This window comes from Pseudopipra pipra, chromosome 3, assembly GCF_036250125.1.
Source record: "Pseudopipra pipra isolate bDixPip1 chromosome 3, bDixPip1.hap1, whole genome shotgun sequence".
Lineage (NCBI taxonomy): Eukaryota > Metazoa > Chordata > Aves > Passeriformes > Pipridae > Pseudopipra > Pseudopipra pipra.
In genome coordinates this window covers 22,099,030-22,124,300 of record NC_087551.1, presented here as the reverse complement: position 1 = coordinate 22,124,300, position 25,271 = coordinate 22,099,030, and the positions used below count along the sequence as shown (strand labels likewise).

General features: G+C 46.0%; 1 protein-coding gene across 5 annotated transcripts in view; it reads left to right on the top strand.

Annotated features, from left to right (window-relative positions):
- The first annotated feature begins 7,542 nt into the window (after positions 1–7,542).
- The window catches only part of PROX1 (prospero homeobox 1), a 65,611-nt gene continuing 47,882 nt past the window's right edge, over positions 7,543–25,271 (top strand). For 3 of the 5 annotated variants that reach the window (XM_064648252.1, XM_064648251.1, XM_064648248.1), the window contains exons 1-4: positions 7,543–7,914; positions 8,154–8,278; positions 15,535–17,325; positions 23,898–24,003. In XM_064648252.1, coding sequence (XP_064504322.1) covers positions 15,602–17,325; positions 23,898–24,003 — 1,830 coding nt within the window. In that variant the 5' untranslated portion in view covers positions 7,543–7,914; positions 8,154–8,278; positions 15,535–15,601. Of the gene's footprint in view, positions 7,915–8,153; positions 8,279–9,382; positions 9,532–15,534; positions 17,326–23,897; positions 24,004–25,271 lie in introns of those variants that run through there. The other 2 variants (XM_064648249.1, XM_064648250.1) reach the window with 2 other exon arrangements.

Here is a 25,271-nt window from a genome sequence, read left to right as displayed (position 1 = left end):
ACTAAAGTCTTCACTCAAAAAGAACAACCTGGAAAGCTTCCCAAATTTTGTTTTTAAACTCTTGTCCAGCATTGCTTTGGCCTACACTGTAGGTAAGGCAAGCTTCAGTCAAAAGAGAAGGAAAACTACTCAGTGAGCTAAGGAGTCACTGATTTAACCAAACCCATACTGAGCATGAACCCATATCAGAGGAACGGATCAGAGCTGAAGCTAAAATCAGCTTCCACTTTGCAGCCTTTCCTGTAACACAGTATGAATCAGAACTTGCATTTGCCAGAGTTTTGCGTTTGACTTCTCCACAGACTCAGCGATTACACCTCCTGGAGGTACAACTGTGTGTGACACCAGAATTCAATGCTGATCGAGAGCAAAGGGTTTTTTGACTCACAAGAGGCAGATTCTTCCTCAGCAGGGTTGATGTGACAAATGATCACCACTTCCAGAGTCTGCAGTTTGCTGTAAATTAATGTACCAAGGGAATTCCAATCCTGGCAGTGTCAATCCAAGGGTGTGCATGAACACAGAGCTAGAGATCAGCTGATATAAACTGGAATGGCTCTGCTTTCTCTGACTGACATCTGACATTCACTTTTAATTTCTGATTGGAGAATTAAGAGGAAGAGTGGGATGTCATATCTATGGCTTCACTAGTTCAGAGAGGGCTGAAAGGGAACTGGCAAAATGTCTGCTAACAGAGAGACACCAATGGATGGAAATGTTTTCCCTTTCAACCTTCCCACTAACCCAGTGGAAGGAACAGGTTGGCTAAGAGCAAGGCCCTGTGAGAAAGAGAAACACATCACACTGGCTTACACTGGAGGCAGACTATGTAACTCTTCTTCAAGGGAAAAGAGTTCCAAGCGACTTGTAGGGTATTAGGGGAGCTCCACCTAATTTCTGTAAATTTTGACCTACAGCCTCATTCACTTCAGGGTGCTTCTTCAGAGTTGACAGACAGGAAATCCCAATGAATCAGGGGTAGCTGCCTTATTCAGCAAAGACTGTCCTGCAATGGTGAGCTTGGGAAGGCACAAATGGTTAATCTTAAACACAACCTGGCAGAAATGGGGTTTGGGAACCAGTTCACCAAATTTACACAGTGGTGTTTAAACTGAGCAGGACATTAGCTGATACTCAGTGGGCAAACTTAATGGCCAACATCACTCTATCAGCCTTTTCCCATGAAAAACCTGCACCCTAGGTGCTACCAAGTGCTAATTTGTTAAGAAAGCCTTAATTGAGTGACAGTTAATTATTGACAGATTTGAACTACTTTATCTCTCAATCAAAACCTGGCTCTGTCCCAGGCAGCAAGCAATTTACAGCCACAAAGGTAAATCTGTCCACGTGCAAGCTTTTTATACTAAACTGTGATAGCTCTCCCTCCCCCAACCCAAGTTTCTCCTAAAATTTCTCTCTGAAGGAGCCGATGATCCCCTGGTGATCACCAGCCCACGTCAAGGTGGTTACCCTGCTTAACCCCACTTGGCACAGAGTGGGAATTACCAAGGGGACATCCATCTGGAGCTGCCTGAGATAAGAGGTGTCCAGTGTTAATAAACAGGCTTCCTCTACACCTCAGCAGGGCCTTCCTTTTCTAAACAGTCTTCCTTTAATGTTGTAAAATGTTTTTTTCCATTTACTCAATGATCATGCCTTTGCCGCTGGGGGAGGGCTCAGGGAAAGAGTGAAGGGTGGGAGGAGAGGGAGAGAAAGAGAGAGAGAGAGGGAGAGGAGAGGAGACAACAGGACTCAGCATATGTTTCTGAATCATTGAGACACCTGGTTTTTAAATGAAATTGCTAATGCTAAAAGTTCTCCCAGATTAGCTATTTTGCTTGCCATATGTACACAAACATCTGAAGTAAGAAAAAAGAGAGAAGACAAGAGAGAGAGAGAAAAGGAAAGAAAGAAAGAGGGAAGGAAAGAAAGAAAGAAAGAGGGGAGGAAAGAAAGAAAAAGAAAGAAAGAAAGAAAGAAAGATAAAGAAAGAAAGAAAGAAAGAAAGAAAGAAAGAAAGAAAGAAAGAAAGAAAGAAAGAAAGAAAAGAAAGAAAGAAAGAAAGAAAGAAAGAAAGAAAGAAAGAAAGAAAGAAAGAAAGAAAGAAAGAAAGAAAGAAAGAAAGAAAAAGAAAGAAAGAAGAGAAAGAAAGAAAAAGAAAGAAAGAAAGAAAGAAAGAAAGAAAGAAAGAAAGAAAGAAAGAAAGAAAGAAAGAAAGAAAGAAAGAAAGAAAGAAAGAAAGAAAGAAAGAAAGAAAGAAAGAAAGAAAGAAAGAAAGAAAGAAAGAAAGAAAGAAAAAAGAGAGAAAGAAAAAGAGAGAAAGAGAGAAAGAAAGGAAAAGAAAGAGAAAAAGAGAGAAAGGAAGGAAAAGAAAGACAGGAAGGAAGGAAAAGAAAGGAAGGAAGAAAGAATAAAAAAGAAAGAAAGTAAGAAAGAAAGGAAGAAAGAGAGAAAAAGAGGTAAGAAAGAAAGGAAAAGAAAGAAAGGAAGAAAGAGAGAAAGGAAAAGAAAGAAAGAAAGGAAAAGAAAGAAAGAGACAAAGAGGAAAGAAAGAAAGAAAGAAGGAAGGAAGGAAGGATGGGTGGAAAACTAATGTATTACAGTAGCAGTAGTAGTAACCACAGCAGTATCACAGTCATTCACTGCAATATGTCTAAACATTCATAAATGTTTTATGCATCCTAAAATGCCATGTACTAGGGATATGGCATCCCACTGAGGTTAATGAATGAATGAGTTGCCCTTGAAGGTTAATTTGCACAAACAAAAGGTCAAGGGACATCTTCAAAACAAAATATTGATTAAAGCAAGTTAAATGTTTTGACTTGAAGGAGACATGAAGGATTAAAAAGCAAAATAAAGCAGTATGGATAAGAAAGGAACAGGAAAGAAAAAAACATCACCCCCAGACACAAAGGAAATGGTAGAAAACATATCTGAATCAGCTAGTCATCTGCTAACAAGCTGTAAAGATTTCCAATGACAAGTTGTCACATTAGTTTAGTGAAACTGAAGCAGCACTTATCCCTTTTCCTGTGCTTAATCTCTCCGCGAGCTGCACAGAAACATGCTACCACGTTTAATAGGATTAGTTTAGTTCACTTTCTCCTCTCTGGAGGTTGTGACGTTTTTTGTTGTTTTGGGGTCGGTTAATTATTGTATTTTTTAACAGTTCTATTTTCTTCAATACCGGGTTCTTGAATTAATTTGCATTCTGTTGAATCACCTAGGTTGCATTCACTCTCCAGGTTAAAGGCGTTTTCTTCCAAAGGTTTCCCTTTCGAAAGGAGGAGCCAGGCAAAGGGAAGTAAGGAAAGGCTCTAAATTCAGTAATTATACACATCAGGGACCCGGTTCTTCTCTTTCTCACAGACACTGATGATGCTTTATTGATATCAGTACAGTTATTTTTAATTCACATCAGCATAAGAGCAGAATCAGACCTTTGTGGTTGTGGGGTGTTCTTTTTATGCACGAGCGTACTTGGACCTTCCCCACCCCTGGAAAAAAAAAAAAGAGAAAAGAAAAAAGAGAATAAAAAAGAAAACCTGATATGTATTCGTAGCCCTGTTCCCTCAGTTAGTTGGAAGAGACACAGCAAGGAAAATGATCAAAGAAAAGGCAGTTTCAACAATATACCCCTGTCACTTTCAATTTTGTTGTCAGACTCCAAAGGGGCAGAGGAATCACCCATGGTCATGGGTACAGTGCAAAAGTTTTCCTAAGTTTCTTGCATCTGTTTTTTTTTCCCTTAAAGAAAAAAATGCAAGCACAGGAAGCTGTCAGCTTGCAGCAAAACTTTTCAGAAACACCAAAATTTGGAGTATTTCTTTCTGTTGGGACAAACCTTACAGCTGAACACAGAACTGACAACCTACATATCTGGAGGACAAGTAGCATTTTGACTTGAAGTTTGTGACACACCCCAAGCATTAGGCAGAGGGGCAGAAGAAGAGAACCCACAAATCTGAGCATACCCAGACTTTGCATCCAAACTTTGTGAACATAGATTATTTTTTGTTTGGGTCCTAAACACCCATAACTCAAAAAATAAAAAGTGTGAATACCTTATAATCTATTAATGGCCAAGAAGAGGACCTAGTGGGTACTGTATGATCTATTAATTACTAGGAAAAAGACCCAGGAATTCTACAGGAGTTTGCAGACAGACTGGAATCTAACAGGTCACTAGTGGGGACCACACTTGCAGTCGGTCAAGGGACTGGAGGCTGCAAGGGATAGAAACATCCACACAACCACATACACAAGCCAGAGGCTGTCCTGACACTGCCCAAGCCACCAGGCCCTGAAGAAGGCACCAGGGATGGCTTTGCTTACTACAAATCCTGCACATGAGCTGCTGGCGTGGACCCTTTTTGAAGGATTAAGTTCTTGAGGAAAAAGAGCTTTTCCTCCACCTCTAAAATTTGTGTGATGGGTGGGGAATTACTTTTACTGCTGAGCTTTGAATCATCAGCTTACATTCCTTAAGGGGCTGTCTATCCTTCAGGATTAAGAGAGTCTGGAGAGTGCTCAGTGCCTGAGATGGTGGACGAGTGGAAAGTGTGTATTTCATTCCAGTTGGGTTTACTGGTATGGCAGGTCGTAGGGTCGATGTGCTTAGACTTGGAAAAGTAGCAAGACATTGGGCTGGAGGAACGTAACCTGCAAGCAGATACGGAAAGGAGGAGCAGGGCCAGATGATAGTAGGAAGCCTGTGTACAAGGTGCTCATGGTTGGGGCCAGGCTGGCTGCCACTGCTCTGCCGTGTGACCTTGGCGACACCTCTCCACTTGCAGAGCCTCAGTTTCTCTTTTGAGTAAATTAACAGTGGTTGAAGTTAAGGAGACAAGCTCAGTGTCAAAGGCAACTATTTATTAATTTGCATTTGCACAATTCAGCTTCTTCTCTACGTGTACCTCGGTGTACTTTAAAACAAAAACAAAACAAACCAAAACCAAACCAAAACCAAATCCAAATTAAGAAAGAAGGAAAAAAAAAAAAAGGGAGGGGAAGAATCCAAGCGAGTCATTCCACTGCCAAATTTAGCCTATCTGCCCCTGCGTCCAGACACACTTCTGCACCCTTGTCCTGCAGCCCCTGCAGCACTTACAGCTACACCGGCAGGCTGAGCGCGGTCACCTCGACCAGCGCAGGCGGGGATCTGTCCCGGGCCGTGCCGCCCATCCACGCCCGCGGAGCCCAGCGCAGCCCCGGCCGCTCCCGTCGGGCCGCCGCGGCCTCGCCGCTCCCCGCGGAGGGCCCGGTGATCCTATTTCTAAAGGTGTCACGTTAAAAGCACTCGCGGCACAGCCGTCCCGGCTCGGAGGGGCTTTCGCAGGGCCGGGAGGGCGCCGCGGGCACCGGGCACCGATGCGGGGCAGCCCGGCGCTCGGACTGAGGGAGGAAAGTGACGGCAGGGGAGAGTCCCGGGACGCGCCTCGTTGCACCGGGGATTCGCGGTCACTAACAGTGCTGGGGTGGCCAGCGCCGGCCTCGGGCCAGGCCTCGGAAAACGGCACGGCAGGGCTTGCGAGGGCGCCGGAGGGGAGCAGGTCTCTCCGCTGTCTCGGGGCCCGGGAGGACCGCGGTGAGAGCGGCCGGGCTCCCATCCGCCTGCCCGCCGTGTGAGCCCCGACGTGCCGGGCGCCGCGGCGCCGGTGGGAAGCCGGCGCTGCCGGCGGCCCCCGAAAGGTTTCGCCTCGCACAGGTGCCAGGCTCCAGGGCGGGTGTTACTGGCTGCATCTCCTAGTGATCCGCCGGCCGGACACAGGCAGGGACATGTAATTTTTTAACTGGGAACATCTCCCCAACGGCAGCTCCGGCAGCGCGGCGGGGCCCCGTCTTAGTGATCGGCGGCGGGTGGTCTGTCGCGTTACCCATCCACTCGCGTTAGTGATCCCGCTCCCCGCCGCGGAGCAGCGGGGAGAACGGCCGCCGCAGGGAGACACGCGTTTCGCCACCGCAGGCAGGGCAGGTTTGGCACCGGGGGGCGGGTTTGCTGACCAGGCCAGCTTCCAAACTTTTGCCGCGCAGGGCAACCCTCTCAGCGCGCCCTGCTGTCCGCACCCACGCGCGGAGGTCGGCGCCGCGACTCTCCTAGGCTCTCCTATAGGGAGATAGATCCTCGCAGTGGAAGCTGAGACAAGCGGAGCAGCTGGCCGCGACAGCAGCAGCAGGGTGCGCAGGGGGCGAGGCGCGGCCCGGCCCCCCGCCGCTGGCACAGAGTGCCGGCTCAAGTTTTGACAGGGGCCGCCCGCGCCTGCCCTGCCTGTCCTCATCCCATTGGGGCTCTTCCCTCCACGCGGGAGTCCCTCTCCCGCCGGCTCGGGCGCCGCGCACGACGGCCGCCCCGAGGGGCGGGCGGAAGGGCCCGGAGAGGCAGCGCCGTCCTTACCTGCCGCCGAGCGCCCTGCAGCACTCCGCTGCCGCCCGGCCCTCCGCAGGGCGTTATTCCCTCTCTCTGGTGTATTGCCCGGCCGCCCGAGAGCCTGAGGCTGTTTCCCCTCGTGCAGCCTCGCCTCCCCGCCGGCAGCGACCGCGCAACTCTCCGCGGCAGCCGGGGCGGGGGTGCGGGTGCTCCCTGCCCTGCACCTCTGAAACCCGCGCTCACGGCGGGACAACGCGCGCCCGGCAAACTTCGGTCTGGATCGCAGCCCTGACCTGCCGGGAAGATCCACTTTTTATCTCTCAAATTTTTTTTCCCCCAAAGCTTTCCAGCCGGAGCCGGCCGGGAGCGCGCTAGGATGGGTTTAAGTTGAGCGAAACTTGGTGCGTGCTGCGCAGGGGGCTGTGGCCGACAGCACTGAACACCCGTGTCCCAGCATCGCCGGTTGTTCCACGCGCCGCAACCTGATGCTCGATTTCGTCTTTATTTCCTGCCTCCCACGTGGGAAGTGCCCGCGCGGCTCCCGCTGACAGCCCCGCGACGCGCGGCGGCGAGGGACGCCGAGTTGGGGGGTGGGCGGCCATGGGCCCAATTCTCCTAAAGTTTGTGACCCGCGTCGGGGGGCAGCACCCGCGAACGAGGGTTTGCTCCATCGCACGATGCTTAAAACCGTGAAACAGGCGCACCCTGGGGCCTCGGCACGCATCTGCGGAAGTCTCCCCGCATGGAAAACTTTACCGCATGGGGCACCGCAGAGCACCCCTCGCTCACGCGGGGGTGATTTTCCTAAAGTTTCTCACCCACCCCCCTCCATGCGGGGCGGATGTTCTCCGTCCCTTGTCCGTGCACGGTGGAGGTGAGGGGGGGCGCCCCGTCGGGCCGCTCCTGCCGGCGCTCCAGCCCCGCGTCCATCCGTCCGTCCGTCCGTCCGTCCGTGCCCGCTGCAGGTGCGCGGCCGCCGCCACCTTCCCGCGGGGGCGGGGCGGGGCGACCCCAACCCCCCCGCGCTCCCCTCTCCTCTCTCCCCGCTCCTGCCAAGTTCTCCCCGTCCCCCCCGTCCGTCCCAAGGAGCCTCCCGATTGGGCGCCGGGCCGGGCCCACGTCACTCCGAGTGTGACGTCTAGTCTTCCTGTTTCCTTCAGCTGTGTCTTAAAGTAAATCTTGTGGCGGTGCGGAGCGCTGCTCGGCTCGGCCAGCCCAGCCCAGCCCAGCCCAGCCCTGCCCCGCACCGCTCCCGCCGCCCCCGCTCCGCGCCCGCCGCTCCGCTGCGCTCCGCGCCCGCAGCCCCGCGGCCGCTGCCCGCCCGCCCGCACTCACTCCCGCCCGCACTCACTCGCCCTCCCTCGCCCGATTATCATATTCATCAGCGGCGGGGCTCGCCGGCTGCGCGCGCGTGTCCGCGTGTGCGTGTGTGCGTGTGCGGGGCGCGGGTGGTGTGTGTGTGCATGTGCGTGTGCGTGTCGCCCTTTCTGTCTTTCCACCGGCAAAAAAAAAAGCGAGGCTCAGTTTCGTCGCCTTTGCACGGAGTAAGTACCCGCTCCCCCTTCGCGCCCCCTCCGTCCCTCCCCGCTTTCTCGGCCTTTTCAGGTCTTTTCTTTTTTTTTTTAATTTTTTTTTTTTTTTTTTTTTTTTTTTTTTTTTTTTTTAATTCGCACTTGCTTGGGCTGCTCTAAATGGTCCGGGGGAATGGGGGGAGGGTGCGGGGGTGATGAAATCCCCAGCAAAATACTGATCACCGTTATCAAACCTGTGCTTCTTTTTCCAGGGGGCAAATTTGCAGTGACTTTATTAGCTGAGTAGTTTTAATTCCCCGGTAGATAAAGCGGTAAGGATTTGTGAGCGGTAAGGAGCCCGATGGAGCGCTCACCGTAGCCTGCCCAGGGCTGAAGAGTAAGTGACCTGCTCGTTGTTAGGTGATCCTCCCCCCTTCTCCTTCGCTCTCTCGCTGCCACCTTTTGTGGACCGCTCTTTATTTTATTCCGTGGGTTGGAGGGCAGTTTTGAGGGGACGGGAAACGCAGCGAGTATTTGGCTTCTTTTTGTTGTTCCGAGCTTCCTCCTCCTCCCGTCCCCGCCGAAGTTCCCCATCCCCGCTTTAAACTCCTGCTCCGCTGCTCCGAGCCTCCTCTTTGTCCTGTTTATTATAGCTGCCTTGCTTTTTGTCTCTTCCAATTTGCCTGTCATTTGCATGTCGCTACTTCTCCTTTTTAACCCAAGCCGGGAAGGACAGGGACTTTTTATTCTTACTCTTCTTAGCCTTGCAATTACTTTTTCATTTCCAAGAGTGGGACGAGCTGCGAATCGTGGAAATGTATAGAAAATGGGATTTGAGTGGTAGGTAGCGAGCACATGAGAAGAGATCAAATGCAAGTCGCGGGATAAGAGCCTTGATCTGGGAAAAGATTAGGATTATTGGTACTTTCTGTTTGTTTGGTTGTTGTTTGTTGATTTTTTTCCTCCGGGGGGGATTTAATTCTTTCTTAGCCGTTGATGGAGATCTTTCTTGGCTTTTTCGATTTTCTGTTTAGCGGCTGAGTGACCCGGCGCACTTTGCCATGTGTTTGCACGGAGTTAAAGCGCAGGAGGGAGCGGTGCTGGGGGGGGGCGTGGGGCCTGCGCGGAGGGGGCGCGCAGGGCTGCGCTGGGGGCGCTCGGCCCGGGATGGGGGGGGCGCTGAGAACGCGGGGCCCGACAGGAGCGGGCGGCCCGACGGGCGTCCGGGGCACGACTCTCCGGCACCGGGCGCTCCGCAGGGGCGGAGCGGGGCCGCCCCGGGGCCCTCGTCTCTTTGCAGAGAGGGAGAAAGTTGGGCGTACCCCCCGCGGTCGCTGCGCGGCGTCTGGCGGGGCAGGGCAGGGCCGCAGGGCCGGGGCGGGGGTGCGGGGGGCGCGGGCAGGTGCTGCCCGCAGGGGCGGCGGGGCAGGTGCGCGCCGAGCGGGGCGGCTGCGGAGCGGGACGCGGGGGGTCCCGGCCGCCGCCTCCTCCCTGTGCCGGAGAAAGCCTGGGTGACGGGGTCAGCCGCGGGAAGCGGGTCGGGAATCAGTGTCCGCAGGCGGACGCGGGAGGCGCGGCCGAGGTGGGATGGAGCTCCCGGAGGGGCCACCGTCGCGTCCGCGTGTTTGTGCCCCGTCCGCGGAAGGGCAGGTACGGGGGGTATTAACTTAATGCCTTTGACAAAGTAGGGGATGTCAGTCAGGGCTGGGAGACACGGCTGCAGATTAGAGGTGCCCTTGAATGTCGGGTAAAAGTTGCCAGCACGAGCTTTGGAAACCCGTTAGTTTCCCACAGGTCCCGAGTGCTCAGCAAACCCCATGGTGTTTCTGGCTGCGTGGCCAGTGTCACCCCAAACCCCTCATCCGGGTCTGGGGACGGGTGGGGAGCACGTGGAAGGCGTCCACGCGTCCGGGGCCATTGCTCGGTGGCAGAAGGTCCTGTGTTGTTGAACACAGGGTACGAAAACACGTCTGTGTCACCGCGAGGTGTAAAAGCTCAGATTATTTGTCACTTCCATCGCCTGTAGAGGTTTGGCAGTATGCAGGATGAATTATACGGAGGCAGTTTCCTTGTCCGTAGATTTGCATGTGGCATATATCCCTTATGTCTTCTTCTCGCAGTTTTTCCGTGAGTTGCCATCAATCACATAAAGTTTACGATTGCTGCAGCTCATTTAGCATTTATTTTATCTGCTTTTTGTCCAGATCTTACCTTTAGCAGCAATATCACATACTGTGAAATGTTTATTAATACTCAAGGGTAGACAGAGTATCAACATTTCAGGAGTTAAACTGTGATAAAACATACAATGTATATACTTTTCACTAACAACTCTCTGTTTTTGTAAAGTATCTTGCATTCGCTGAATGGCACTGTCGATATATACTGTTAACTTCCCTGCCCGTTGAACTCTGAGGCCTCTCAGTTTATATAATTCATCTATTTTATGTTCAGTTGATAAATTAAGGTGTTCATAAGAATGGACACATTTTGAAATTGAAAAGTTTAATTTGATTCAGGGCAGAATTGTAAATCCTGCAATTTGTAGTTTCTAAATAGTGATTTATTCTGACTCGAAGTGCAGCCTAACTGCTAAATTAAGTAACTCAAGATCTGTGATTTAACGACATTGTGTAGCATGGAAAAAAATAATATCTTGGAAAACTTGGGCTGAATTTGTAGTAGGAATCTTGAGAATGTTTCAGTATTGTCTCTACACAGAGGCCCTGTGAGTTATTTTCTTCACGATCATTGAAATAACAAGGACCAAACTGGCTTGAGAGGAGGAAAATGTTTTCAGTTTTCTAGTTTGAGCAGCTTGATTTCTTTTTCTCATTCAAAAAATCTGTTTTGTCAAGCAGTGCCGAGCACGGTTGCGTGATGGAGGGCCCTGTATCTCCCTAAAATAAAGGCCTGAACTAGTGAGATACTGAATCCCTCCTGTTAGCGAGCTCTGTAATTGATGGGAATTGCGATGTTTCAAATTCACAGGAATTGCTGAATACCTTGTTGGATTGGGCCCTGGGTGTCACCAAGTTCATAAGACAAGGATTGCTTTCTTCTTTAAGGCTAAAGAGCAGGCAGCATAATTTTGAAGTAAATCAAGCTCTAGTTTTTGCTGCTTCCTCTTCTTGTGGAGAAATCCTAATCAAGTAGATACTACTGCACAAATAGTTGCTCATCGTTGCTGCCTTGTTTCAGATTCTTTCATTAGACATCTCAGCTAAGGGAGTTGGATAACCATTTCCCCAAGAAAACTTGTGTCTGAGCTGTACAAAAAGGTAGTACTTTCTCATTAGTGGCTGACGTGATTTTAGCACTGAACAGATCTATGCTGAATAGATGTCATCTGTTCTTCAAATTTTAGCTGTGATTTTGTGCATGAAATGCTGTTGACTGGAGTAATTTTCATCCTGCACTTGCCTGATTCTGGCAAAGCCACACGCCATGTACCGCGTTAGAGTGAAAGATCTAAATATTTCTATTAGCAGAAGCATGTTGAATTTCTTGTGTGGTATTCGCATAATGGGCTGACACGAAGCAGGCAGATGATGGACCAAACAGAGTAGTCAGCTTGTGAAAAGATAGGAACGGTTTCAGCTCTAGAAACTGATATCTCCTTGAATTCGTCCATGCATATCCGTCAAGTTTAGCACTTTGCTGCTGTGTATTTAATGGCTGTTTAGGTTAGGCTAGGGGTCTTCAAAGTGGCTGACAAGGGTGAATTTGAATTTACATCTCCTTTGCATCTCATAGGTGTATGAATTAATCTAGGAGAAAATGATCATCGTCTTTGTAGATCAAGATGAGTTAACAAAATTGATTACAGAAATTGATTTATTTGTAGTGAGTGCAGTTAAATACCTGACATCATACTCCTTTTTAAGGACTGTTCTAGCCAAAGGTTTGGTAAGAGTAACTCTTGGAGACCTAGAAATTAATGTTTCCATTTAAAATGTCAATGCATATCAAATGGATCTGAAATAAACCCATGTCTGTAGCTGCTGTGCTGTTAAGAGGTTATTCATAGCTACATTGTAATCATATCTCCTTAAATTTGTAAATAAAATACTATTGCTATGTTTATGGATGGACATAGAAAGTGCTGAGGCCCTTCGTATGATTTTTAATTACATGGGCATGGAAAATGTTCAGTTTCTGAGAAAGCCACACCGTGCGAGTTGAGGTTTGAGATGTGTCCCGTAAATTTAACATAAACTACACTTGGCATGCAAGGAGAATCAAAAGTGATGTATAAACCAAATTTAACCTTCAAAAATTTAAAACTATGTAACTCAGAAAGAAATGTGTGGCGCTTCTGAATATTTCTACACAGATCTTGACAACCTAAGCTATCTTACTAACATGTTTTTCTGGATAGCTGCACACAGACATTAGTTGTATGAAATATAGTTTTGAGACAACGTGCAGCCAAAGTACTGGTACTACATAAAGGACACGCACTTCCTAATTATTTCCCCCCCCTTCCCAAGAGTTCCTTATTTATTCAGTTCTAATCTAATCAGTCTTGAAGTCTGCCTGTCGTGGCTGGGATTTTGCATCCCGCTGTACATGCCATTCCACTTCCCTTGAGTGCGAATTGGTTTTGGTCCTCCGAGACTGAAATATTAACTGACCGTTCAATACCCATTCTGTTTTGTTGGGCTGAAGTGGAACTATTTCTCATATTTAAGCTGAAAGGCACGTAAGCCTTAAAGCTGGCAGTCTGTAGGTTCAGGATAACACCAGGGCAAATGGGAGATGTTGCTTAATACCCAGGTTAAGTGTACGATAACTCTGATGCTTTCAGCTTCCATCGAGGGAAGGAGAGGACATCGCTCTGGAACACCTCCTGCCGCATGTTTGCAGTGGCAGGAATGGGCTGGTGAAAAGTGGCTGGTACAGGGGCTTGGGGAGAGGGAAATGGACACTGGGGAGGAAGGATGCATGGCAATGACCTTCCAACCTGGTTCAGGACAGCCTGTTTCCTGAGCTGCTGACTCAAGGGTACAGCAAACCCTCCCCATGTGTGTCCTTGGTTGGGATTGGGCAAGAGAGAGGGAAACAGTGGTCAGGCACCTCGAATTTTCTGGGAAACATGCAAAACTTGAAACCTGTCATGAGGTTTTTGGTGTGAGTCTGGGAATGTATTGCTGGCTCTCAATCAAGCATAGCTTGACTACAGAAAAGGAAGGAAAAGCGTGAAGGTTTTCGGTGTTGGTGGGTTTTGTTTCTGGTTTGTTTTTTTTTCATATTGGCAAGTAGTATCTTTGTGGTGGATGGCTTTAGAATAACTTATGTGCAGTAAGCAGGAGCTCTTTTGGTTATCTTTCAATTAGTTTAGACCAGTTTCAAATGAACACCATTAGACTGAAAGGTCAACCTTGACCCTGGTTTATTCTGTGCCAGTGTCGCCTACGTAAAAACCCTGGTGATGGTCATCCCTTTCCACCCTCCGAGGACTTGGCCAGTTCTTCAGAAAAACAACCCTTCTGAAATCCTAACTCCTCATTTTATTATTATTTTTTTTTTAGATAAAGTTCTAATTGTAAGAACCTGATTCTGCCCCTTGAAAAACTGCATTTGCGTCAATTGAGAGAAAGCAGGAGGCAGTCTTTTACAGCACATGCTACTAAGCAGGGCCTGACCCTACCCCTTGCACATAACAGGATTTTTGTCCCCCTGGACTCCAGGGGAGTTGCTTGCAGGGTGGGATGCTCCCTGGTGTGCAGGTGGCAGAACTGGGCCCCTGCAACAGAAGTCCTTGTTATTTTATCATTATCGTGAGGTAGCCAAACTTAACTTGCTTATTGTACTTCTTGATAAGGAAAGATCTCTGAAGACAGTGACCGGATAACAGTGTAAGGCTCTGGATTCCCCATTTGAATTCATTACATTTTTGGTTTTTAATATATTTTTTATCATTTTTTTTCTCTCCTATATGCAAGGAACAGTAATGTAAACAAACAGTATGTCCCTTGCATAACTGTGTCTGACACCAAATCTCTGAAAATTCTTTTAGTACATCCAGAATACATGGGCAAAGGCTGCAGAATTAATGTAATGTTTCTAAGTATTAGAAGCTTTTTTATTTGTCCTGGTTGCAAACTAAGCATTGACTACTGTCTTGATTTTACAGATTATTTCATGCTGAAATTATGCCTATTTGCATGGATAGTCATTCTTTAAAACTAGCCACAGATGCAGTCCTAGGGAGCACGTAGATGTTTTTACAGGTGAACCGAAAGAGATGGGAGCAATTCCAAAAAGTCTGCATGCTGCCTTTGGCAATATACCCTGTTATTGTGAAGACTGTGCTCTGTTAAGCAAATGTAAAGTTTAATATTAGATAAGCGTTGCATGAAAAATATTTTAATTTTCATCACTGTTAAATTGTAAGAAACAGGAAAAAGTGTCTAATGCTTTATGTGCGATGTGAGTTTAGCATCACTAGTTAATAAGTCACAAATTATGTCAAGAGCCTTTTACAAAATGCAAGGAAGTGTGTTATCTTTTTATGCTGTGTTCCTGGGAAACAATGAGAGTTCATATAAAGAGAAGGTATCTTCCTTTCTCACGCAGCTGATTGATGTTATTTCTTTCATCTTCCCGTATTTTTTCTCATCTTTTCTGCATGTCACAGGAAATAAGATTCTGTGTATTCAAAATGCTACATGTAAGAAGGGCTTCACTGGGCATTTCAGATATTGTTCTTGGAGATTTTTCTAAAGCAGAGAGATGTGACACTGAACATGCCTTGTTTCTGCTATGCAAAAAATTTGACATCATGTATTTTAATGTATGAAATACAGAATATTCAGCCTTTCGTAGCGGAGTTTGCTTGGAGAGTTGCAAAAAGGGAAGGAATGGATGGGGAATTCAAAACACTGTCGTGGCTAGTCACTGGTACATGTGAGGCCGTGTTAACAAAATACATTTTGGCCTTTACTCGATCACATCTCTATAAATACTATAATCCTGACCATATCATATTTTAATGCATTTTGGTTTTGCTGAATAAATGTTTTCCTAATGATTTAAGAGAGGTTTTCCCCCCAGTGTAAGCCTGAGTGCGTCTATGATTTCTTTGCCTTTCACATACACATATACCACCTTACCTACAATTGTATGAAAGTTGTTGTTTTAACCTTTGAATGTTAAAACAATATATCAGTTTTATCTCTCTTTAAAAACTACAATTGCATTTTTACAATGCAATTGAATTTTTAATCCAAATTTTATACAATTTCTTGTTTTAACAATAAATCTTAAATAAGGAATACTTTCATCTTCTTTTGTAACATGTATCTCAATGCCCTAAATTTAATCAATTGGTTGTCAGAGGCTGTGTTCTTCTAATCTACTCTTTCTTCTGAAGATAAACAGTATCATTTTAGGCATTTGTGCAAGAGAATCATATTACTGGTGCTTAAGCAGTTTTTGCTTTTTTAAATCTTAATCCATCTTAAACCAGTGGAGCAGAAATATTTAAAAATGTTTCATTTCAAGCAGAGTGCATAATAAATTGCAATAATTGTAATGTGCCATAAATCCCAGAGCCTATGCATTTTGCATTTTATTCAGGATTGAGGTCAGGAAATTTGGAGAAATTTAAAGAAAATGATTCATCAGTCCTTTTGTTCTGTTGGCCAGGGTCCCAGGATTCTTGAGCTGAGCCCAGCTGACAAGCTTTTGAAGATGGCACAATAACAGTCCAGTGATGCCTGACCATGACAGCACAGCCCTCTTAAGCAGGCAAACCAAGAGAAGAAGAGTTGACATTGGAGTGAAAAGGACGGTAGGGACAGCATCTGCATTTTTTGCAAAGGCAAGAGCAACGTTTTTTAGTGCCATGAATCCCCAAGGTTCAGAGCAGGATGTCGAGTATTCAGTGGTGCAGCATGCAGATGGGGAAAAGTCAAATGTACTCCGCAAGCTGCTGAAGAGGGCGAACTCATATGAAGATGCCATGATGCCTTTTCCAGGAGCAACCATAATTTCCCAGCTGTTGAAAAATAACATGAACAAAAATGGTGGCACGGAGCCCAGTTTCCAAGCCAGCGGTCTCTCTAGTACAGGCTCAGAAGTACATCAGGAGGATGTATGCAGCAACTCTTCAAGAGACAGCCCCCAAGAGTGTCTTTCCCCTTTTGGCAGGCCAACTATGAGCCAGTTTGATGTGGATCGGTTATGCGACGAGCACCTGAGAGCTAAACGCGCCCGGGTTGAGAATATAATTCGGGGTATGAGCCATTCCCCCAGCGTGGCATTAAGGGGCAGTGAAAATGAAAGAGAAATAGCTCCGCAGTCCGTCAGTCCTCGAGAAAGTTACAGAGAAAACAAACGCAAGCAAAAGCTGCCACAACAGCAGCAGCAGAGTTTCCAGCAGCTGGTTTCAGCGAGGAAAGAGCAGAAGCGAGAGGAGCGCAGACAGCTGAAGCAGCAGCTGGAGGACATGCAGAAGCAGCTGCGCCAGCTGCAGGAGAAGTTCTACCAGATCTACGACAGCACTGACTCCGAAAATGATGAAGATGGCAACCTGTCTGAAGACAGCATGCGCTCTGAAACCATGGATGCGAGGGCCGGCGACTCTGTCAGCAGGTCGGACAATGAGATGTGTGAGCTGGACCCAGGGCAGTTCATTGACCGGGCACGGGCCCTCATCCGGGAGCAAGAGGTAGCGGAGAACAAGCCGAAAAGAGAAGGTCCTAAGGAGAAGGAGCAAGGGCCAAATGCCTTCCACCCTGAAGGCAAACACTTGGCCGAGACACTGAAGCAGGAGCTGAACACTGCCATGTCTCAAGTCGTGGACACAGTGGTCAAAGTTTTCTCATCTAAACCCTCCCGCCAGCTTCCTCAGGTCTTCCCACCTCTCCAGATCCCACAGGCAAGGTTTGCCGTCAATGGGGAGAACCACAACTTTCATACGGCCAACCAGCGCCTGCAGTGCTTTGGGGATGTCATCATTCCCAACCCCCTTGACACCTTCGGCAGCGTCCCCATGCCTGGCGCCACTGACCAGACCGAGGCACTGCCCCTTGTCGTCCGCAAAAACTCCTCTGACCAATCCGCCTCGGCCCCACCAGCTGGTGGCCACCACGCCTCCCTGCACCAGTCCCCGCTCTCGGCCACTGCCGGCTTCTCCACCTCCTCCTTCCGCCACCCCTTCCCGCTGCCCCTCATGGCCTACCCCTTCCAGAGTCCCCTGGGTGCCCCATCGGCTTCCTTCCCGGGGAAAGAGCGCGCCTCCCCTGAATCCCTTGACCTGACCCGGGAGACCACCAGCCTGAGGACCAAGATGTCGTCGCACCACATGAACCACCACCCCTGCTCGCCGGCCCACCCCCCCAGTGCTGCTGAGGGCCTCTCCTTATCCCTTATAAAGTCCGAGTGTGGCGACCTGCAAGACATGTCCGAAATCTCGCCCTACTCGGGAAGTGCAATATCCTTTTCGAAAGATGAGCGATAACCTGGTGGTGGCTGGTGGGAGAGGATGAGGGGCCGTGCTGGTGCCACAGGGCTTTCCCTGGGTGCTGCAGGAGTGGGGTGCTTATGGGGTGAAGGCAGGGGGCTTGGTGGGGCCAAATAAAACATGTGGTATTGACTGACAGCACTCTTTCAGCAATGGTGTTCATGTAAAAAAGCCTCTGGCCCTCCCCCAGCCTTTTAGTCTGCCCTGTGGGGTCAGGAAGACAGCCAAGCCCACAGCCTGGGTGCCAGTGGGTTTCCCTGGGCTGGCAGATCGTTCCCCAGGCAGGGAGGTGATAAAGGGGGCAGCGCCCTCGTCCAAAAACCATTCCAGCCAGGGCTGCCTCTTTTCCCTCCTGTGCCAGGCCAACACACGACCCGTGTTAATGGTGTCATGGCTGGGGCTCTCAGAGAGCCACAGTCCGGTTGTTGCTGAGACTTCAGCTCTGAAGTGCATAAGGGAAATGAAGCACAAAAGACACAGGTACTGATATATTCAGGCTGCATCAAGTTCTTTCCCCCACCCAGAGGTCTGTTACTCAGCCCGTGTGCAGCTGCCTGCTATGCATGATTAACCTCTGTTCAGCCATACACAGAAATCTTTTGTCCTAAGATACACAAAGCAAATTATTTTGGAAAGCTAGAGAGAACAATTAAATATAAAACTTCAGCTGTATTAAATTTACAGGACACTTCCCTTCCTTAAAAAAAAAAAAAAAAAAGATGATAATAAAATCTCTCTTTTTAGCTCAATAGCAGGCTTTAGTTAGGGCAAAAAATCCGTCTCTGTCTTTATTTAGGCATATCCAGACATAGTAATAATCTTTTAGGTTTTTTTCCTGGAAACTAGTACTAGATTTTTGGTTTTTTGGTTTTGTTTTTTTTTCTCTTTTAGCTCTAACACCTCCCAGGCTTTCCATCTTTTGCCCTAATGTTCTTTTTGGTCAAAAGGTTTTTTATCAAAGTACAGATGTATTGAAAACGAATAAAATACCATGTGTGCCCAATGTTAAAGTTGAGGATTTTGCATGAAGGGTAGATTGATAACTTTTCCAGCTCTAAGACCCCAGCAGAAGGCAACAGCACAAATACAGAGCCTCAGATGCATCTACTTTCATTCCCAAGATGATGAAAGTAATTGCAATTGAATACCTGTGCCCCTACCTGAGTAATGGTAGCAATGCTGAGGAACTTGTCCTCTTTTGAGGGGTATCATGTGAAGGCAGCTGCCCGAGGCTGTGCTTCTTCACTGGTTATCTTCTAGGTGATTAATAACTCTGGTGGTTTTAGCTTATTTTAACCACATTTTCTGTAGACATGTTAAATCCTCAGGAGGGTCCTGTCAGGGCTCTAGACCTGCTGGTTACCTGGACTTTCCATCCCTCCCATGGTAGTGGGCACCACTGGGACAAGGCAGGTGCTGCAGGTCCAAAGCCCATTACCACCGGTCTTTGATGTAACTTAGGTCAAGTCTGAGTCCAGATTGCTGCTGTCTGACCTGTGTGAGTAGGTCCATTTCTACAGGGAAAAGTGTTCTATAGTTGAAAGCACCTTCCTAAGGTGTTGGTGTTTTCGAGAGCCAGCTGGTAGTGGATGTGGTGTTTGAGGCACCTCTTTACCAAAAGAGGATCTTGTTGAGCACTGGTAGCAAGGAAATCTCACCATTTACATTTTACAGCAAAAGAGAGGAGTCTGTCTAACTCCAGCATCACTCAGAGTTAGTGCCAATTACTTTTGCAGTTCCAAAAACAAAATCTGTATATTGAAATGCAAGCTGCAGTGCTTGGAAAGCAGTCCTGAGGTCAACAGGAGTGGCAGCTGAGGGCAAGACTCAGGCCAGGGCACTTAATTTCTACTAAACAGGACAATGGCATACAAATTGTTTTTGTATAAAAATAGTTCTCCCATCCTGGGAGAGGAGTGGGGAGTCATGAAACATGCCAAGCGTGTGAACTAGGAGTAGTTCTAGGGCTTCACTTGATCCTCGCCACCCGTGGAGCACGTCTCCCCCACTCTTGCCATCTCTCCCCCTTTCTCCTGCTCCTTCTCGCTGGTACGTGCTAATGGAGCTTGCTGCTTCTGCTGAAACAGGGGTGCAAGAGTCCCCTGCTGCTTCAAGATATAGCCAGGGGAAATGCTCAGTGCTACAGTGATAACTTTTCTCTTTTATTACCCTGCTTCTTTCCCTGCCGTTGGGAAAACACACTGACTTTCCCACCTAGATGCTGTTGCAAGGTGCAGTTTGTTCTGGGTTTAGATACAGACCCGTTGGGACAAACAGATTTATTAAATAACATCTCTACACGTGCACCATAGTCTATTCTGCTGTGGGGATGGATGTTTTTTCCTAGCAGCAGCTCATTTGTCCAGGTAGCTTACAGTTTCTAGGGAAAGGCACGGTGTGGAGGTTGGTTGGTTTGTGGTCGCTTTTGTTTTACATGGATGAATGTGCACATATAGGCAACAAATTTCTTGAAAGAAGCAGATCTTTCTTCCCCACAGAAAGCAACATCTGTTTTCCTGGACAATGCAGCCAGGATGAGAACAGAAGACTAGCAGATAGAGCCAAGTTCAGGTTTTAGTAGTAAGTTAAACACTGAACTAGCCTGGTTTTTGTTTTCTTGGGATTTATTCTTTTTTTTTTTTTAATAATGCCTGTAAAATGTATCTGATCATTCTTTGCTGAATTGCAGAAGAAAATGGTTAATGTTTGTGTATGTTGCTAAACAAGATAAGATGCACCTGCAGCCTGAATTCCCATCTTGGTCATGAATGCAGTCTGTATCTTTGCAAACTAATCTGTTTAATCAAATATTAAGTTTTATTCAAATTCCAAAAGAAACAGACAGCGAATTGTTTTTCTGTATGGTCTTCCTTTGTCATGCATCCTCTTTGCATCTCAAGAAAAATAGCCTTGTTCAATCCCAAAACATTTGCATAGATCTAAATTGAAGCACAACAGTGGTTTGTGTGCTAAGACATCTGTAAAGGTGAAGAACTTTAGCATGCTCTCCCTGGCAGGAGGGCTTTGAAACATTAGTGCACCTTTCTACAGTTTTATTTATTTTTAAGCAGAATTCCAATCCAACTGGAGTAAGTTTCACAGTCCCAATATGTCAAAGCTGTAATCAGTGAATTACAACATTTTGAAATGAGGAGTTATTACATCTGACTAGAATTAAACTTTTTTTTTAAAAAAGGAGCAATTGTACAGCAAGCTGGATAACTCTGTGCTGTTGATAAAACCTGTGTGATGAACAAATGGTTTCCAGCCAGTCTGTTCTTCCGAGGGTCTTGAAGATGCTCAGAGATGCAGTTATTTGGAGCTTTTATGATTAAAAGTACCTGAGGTGTAACTTAAGGAGCAGCTTGGCTTTGCTAGTGCAGATTTTTTAACTGATACAGCCTATTCTTACCCCTTTTCCCTTCAGCTCAATACACGCGTGGGCTAGAAAAGCCTGTTAGAGCATTTGCGGGGGCTCAGGCTGACAGTAACAGAAGCGAAAGATCATCTCCACTGAAAAATATTTTTACAAAAGAGGAGCATTACCTGGGAGGATTGAAGTGCAAATGAATCAAATGCTGTGCAGTGCCACCCCTGTGCTTCTCCAGTTAAAACACGCATGAGCTTGTATAGATTTTGTCCCCATATGTTTTGTTCCCAGTCTTCCACTTCCTATTTCTTAGGGTTTAGCCATTTTTCTGCTGCTGCTGCGATAGGTGAGGCAACGTTGTGCTGTGTAAATGCACAACACTGAGACTCTCAGGTTGTTTGAACACCGCTTTAGGTTCAGCTGCAGTACACTGTTCCTCTGATCTTTTATGTTCCCGAGCAGATGTCTTTCATTAATTTATGGATTTATCATCTTTTCTTTCTGTCCTTTTTTTTCTTTCCTTTTTTTTTTTTTTTTTTTTTTTTTTTACACCTGGCAGCTGGCTCAAGTTTCAGCAGTTATTGTCTATTTTGCATTACCCATAGAATTGAATGTCATCTGTCTTCACAAAGCTATAGCTAAGAGAATTGAGGCAAGCCACACGAGCTGCTGGGACAGAGCTTGTTTGCGTTCCATTCCGCACCCCTCCTCCCTTTACCTCCTTAATATTTATTTGTGCTCGTTTTCTTTCCTGGCCTTGAATGGGGCTTAGCTCGTGTTCGGTACAGCTGTATGTTTACTGAATCTATTTCATCATGAGTCATTGTGCGTGTGTAAGTATCCTGGAAACAGCTAGTGCTTTCTTGGAAGAACAGTTGCTTTTCAGCCCAAGCACTTAAAAAGGAAATTAAGCAATTGGTCAGTTCAGTTTTTTTTCTGAAATAGCAAAGGGTTATCTAATTCTTAGCTCTTAAGTCTGTCATTAACTATTTTTTGCTATATTATTACAGATCATATCTTTTATCACAGTAAAGCGTTAACCTTAGGATCAAGATATACAGATTTGTTGCATATTTGATATTGCTTTAAGGCTGCCAAGTGCTTAAGAACAAGTATAATTTTAATAAAAAATGGATTTCTGGGAATTTGAGTCTCAGAGCATCTTTTAATACATGTTTCATTCAATATCAATATCCTCTGGCATTAGAGCAGAAAATATTTAAAAATCCTAAATGCAGAAGGAATCCAAATGCTTAGACAACTGTCTAATATGCTTAAATCCAGCAAATATGAGAGGGTTTTTTTGAAGTTTAAGTCCATCTTTGAGCTTACTTTGAAAGAGAATATACACCAAACCCAATATTAACATGTTGTCAGCGTCAGAGGAATTGCAAATTAAGGAGACTCAAGATTACTTTTTTTTCTCTCCTATTGGAGTTCCCTTTTGGACCCCCAGTTTCCTGAAAGGATCACATAACAAAACGGATTTCTGGCACAGAAGTTTGATTTGTCTAAAACTCTTATCACTAAGCAATAGGTGACAGCTTGCTACTATTATTTCACTTACGTATTTTGACAGATGGCACTGCAGAGTGTAATGCTCTTTTAGACTTCTCTATCAGTCTAATGGAGGTAACTGGAGGTTCTTTCAACTCTTCTCTTGGCACAAGAAGTATGTCAGTCATAAATTATCTTCTTTGTAATCATTAAGCATCTAAAACAAAATGCAAGTTCAGCTGAGCCGTTTTCCATGTACTTCCAGATAATAAGAGGTTTTTAAACTAATATTGTCAATGCTTTTTTTTTTTAAATGTTACATTTTTCTAATCTAAAAATGAACCTTGTAACTGAAATGAAGGGAGAGGGTTTCAGCAGATTTCAGGAATTAGAGAAAAGGGAATTCTGCCGAAAAAGCCTAGCTAATCAACAGTACCCTGCTGATAAAAATTAGTCTGGGTTTCCCATCTCGAGGCTTGGAGAGTGAGATGTTCTGTGCTGACGTGCACCCGGCTGTAAGGCAGAAGAGGCACCTTGGCTGCAGCGCATCTGTCAGCTTGGTTGACCTTCCCCCCCACTGTAAGGTGTGAACTGAGTGAATTTTTCAACAATTGTGTTTAGGAGAAACAGTCCTTAGAGAAGCTTCTGGGAAGAACCCTTAATTGACCTTGTGGGGACCACATTGATTTTCTCCACGTGCATCTTCATTTCTGATAAATTATAAAGCCATTAATTTGCTGAGGAAATGGCAGGGCCAGCCTGCGGCACAGATGTGACCAGAGCTGTCCTAGCACACAGTTCACAAAAGAGAGCCAAGAAGCGGGGAGAAAAATCAGCAAGCCGAGATTGTTATGGTTAGCTTCACATTCCCTTGGGAACTCTTTTAGTTGCTTCTGTTTACAGATCTAAAAGGTAATGATGTTTCCAGGATAAATAGGCTGCCTTATAGGGTAAGTGGCCATTTATTGATTTGCTAGCCCACATGTATTGATTGGTTAGCCCCAAATACAGCTTCGTTCTCCAAGGAGTTAACTGTGTAAATCAGGAGGTGACAAATTTGTGGTGGGGGCATTCAGCAGCCGAGGGGCTCTGCCTATCACAGATTTCACTTTGATTTGCAAGGCAGCCACTGGAGCAAAGCAACAGCAGGATTAGAGGGAGCTACTCAAGATGTTAAAATTTATCAATGCGAATGAAACAGGTGAAATGTACTGCCTGTATAAAACTGCTCGAAATCATGAAGTGCCTCTGACTGTCTGACATGCATTGGCTTTATTGTGTGCAAGTAGCACAACACTGAGAGAAAAAGAAACTTTAACTGGCATGGCAAAGAAGAGAGAGAAAAAAGCTTCCGATAAGTTTTCTGCGGCACATGCTTCCTGCATTTGTTTCCGTAGCAACAAGTGAACATACATATGGTACACAATCCGTAAACTTGCAAGATCCCTGAGACCCAGCATCTAAATTGATAGGAAATACAGGGTTTAAGTTACATGGCCTCTCGTCCCACATTTACCTATTTTGCAGAAAACTACAGCACAGCAATTTAACTGTTAGTGTTTTCTCCTGTAGTCTGGGGAACTGTAGAGTATTTAAGGGGGCACTTTCATAGGTCTGTACATTCTGAAAAATCTTTCTCAAGAAAAGAATTTTTCCTTTACTAATTCAATCCTACATGCAGGAAGGCTTGTCACCGAATCACTTGAAAAAGGCCAAGCTCATGTTCTTTTACACCCGGTACCCAAGTTCCAATATGCTGAAAACTTACTTCTCAGACGTAAAGGTAAGAAAATCTCTTTCCCCTGCTTTCTCCTTACTAATGCCTTATTTGCTCACAAAATGGTACTGCGTTATCATGTTAGAGATTAATAATATTTCTGGGTGCATAAAGGTTACATCTGACTTCATTCACTTGTTCTTCTAGTTGAGGTATACCCTGCTTGTGCCTGGATGAGGAAAGCGGATGTTTCTAAATTAAAAATTAAAAAAAAAAACCCACTAAAATTTTAGAGCAAAATAAGAATAATTATTACAGTAAATTAAATGGTTTTCATTATATATCCTATTAGAAAAGGAAATTTCTGTGGTAGTAGAAATGTACTTCCAAGAACATTTTGGAGCAGTTCTCAAGTCCTCCCTTATTGTTTCTTTTCGGTTGGTTTCCTCATATTTGTGCTTACATAAGCAGAGTGTAGAATCCCTTTCTTTCTGTCAAAAAGAAACAGTACATTGAAATTCTCCATGCAGAAGCTGCTTAAAAACAAAAGTGATGATTGTCTCTTATTTACAACTTAATTTGTTGTTGATGCAGAGTACACTGAGCATAAGGAGGATGAATAAAGTGACAGATTCAGGCCACATTATTCAAATGAGGATATGAAAGCTGTCGACATACAGCTGCATCCTCCCTCATTCTACAGAATATTAGGACCTCCTGATTTTTTTTCTAAAAGTAATTGTTCCTTCACATCAACTTGATTTTGTGTTAATCATCTAAGTTTTTTTAAAAAACACATAGATTGTGTTTTAATGATTATAATGGTATACATGGTGTCATTATCTAAGTAACTTTATAAACATTACATTAGCTTAAATTAGTTTGTTACATATCCCCCCACCCCAAACAAATTACTGAAATCCTTCTTTTAATCACTTTCGGGTTATGGGTTTTTTCAGTCTTAGTGGAAGATTATTCCACAGGTTGTGAACTTGGCCCAGTTTCTGCTGATCAGTTCTCTTTGGTCAAGTTTCTTGGCAATGTTTCCTTTTATTTTTTTTCATTTAATGTTGCTTGCACATCTCAGTACGCTTCTGCCCCTCACAGCCGTGTCCTTGGAGGTTCCTCTTATTCAATGACATGTGCTGAGCGGATGGTGACAACGTTTATAAAAAGGGGGGGGGGGGAGGGAAGCAATACAGCACTTCCTAGGCTAAATGGCTGGTCAAGAATCATTAAACACACACAAAAAAAAGCTGCAAATGGCGCAGCGGGCCAAGTGGAGGGTTTGCTCTCAGAGTGGATCCACCTGGAATGGAAAAATTGGAGGGAGT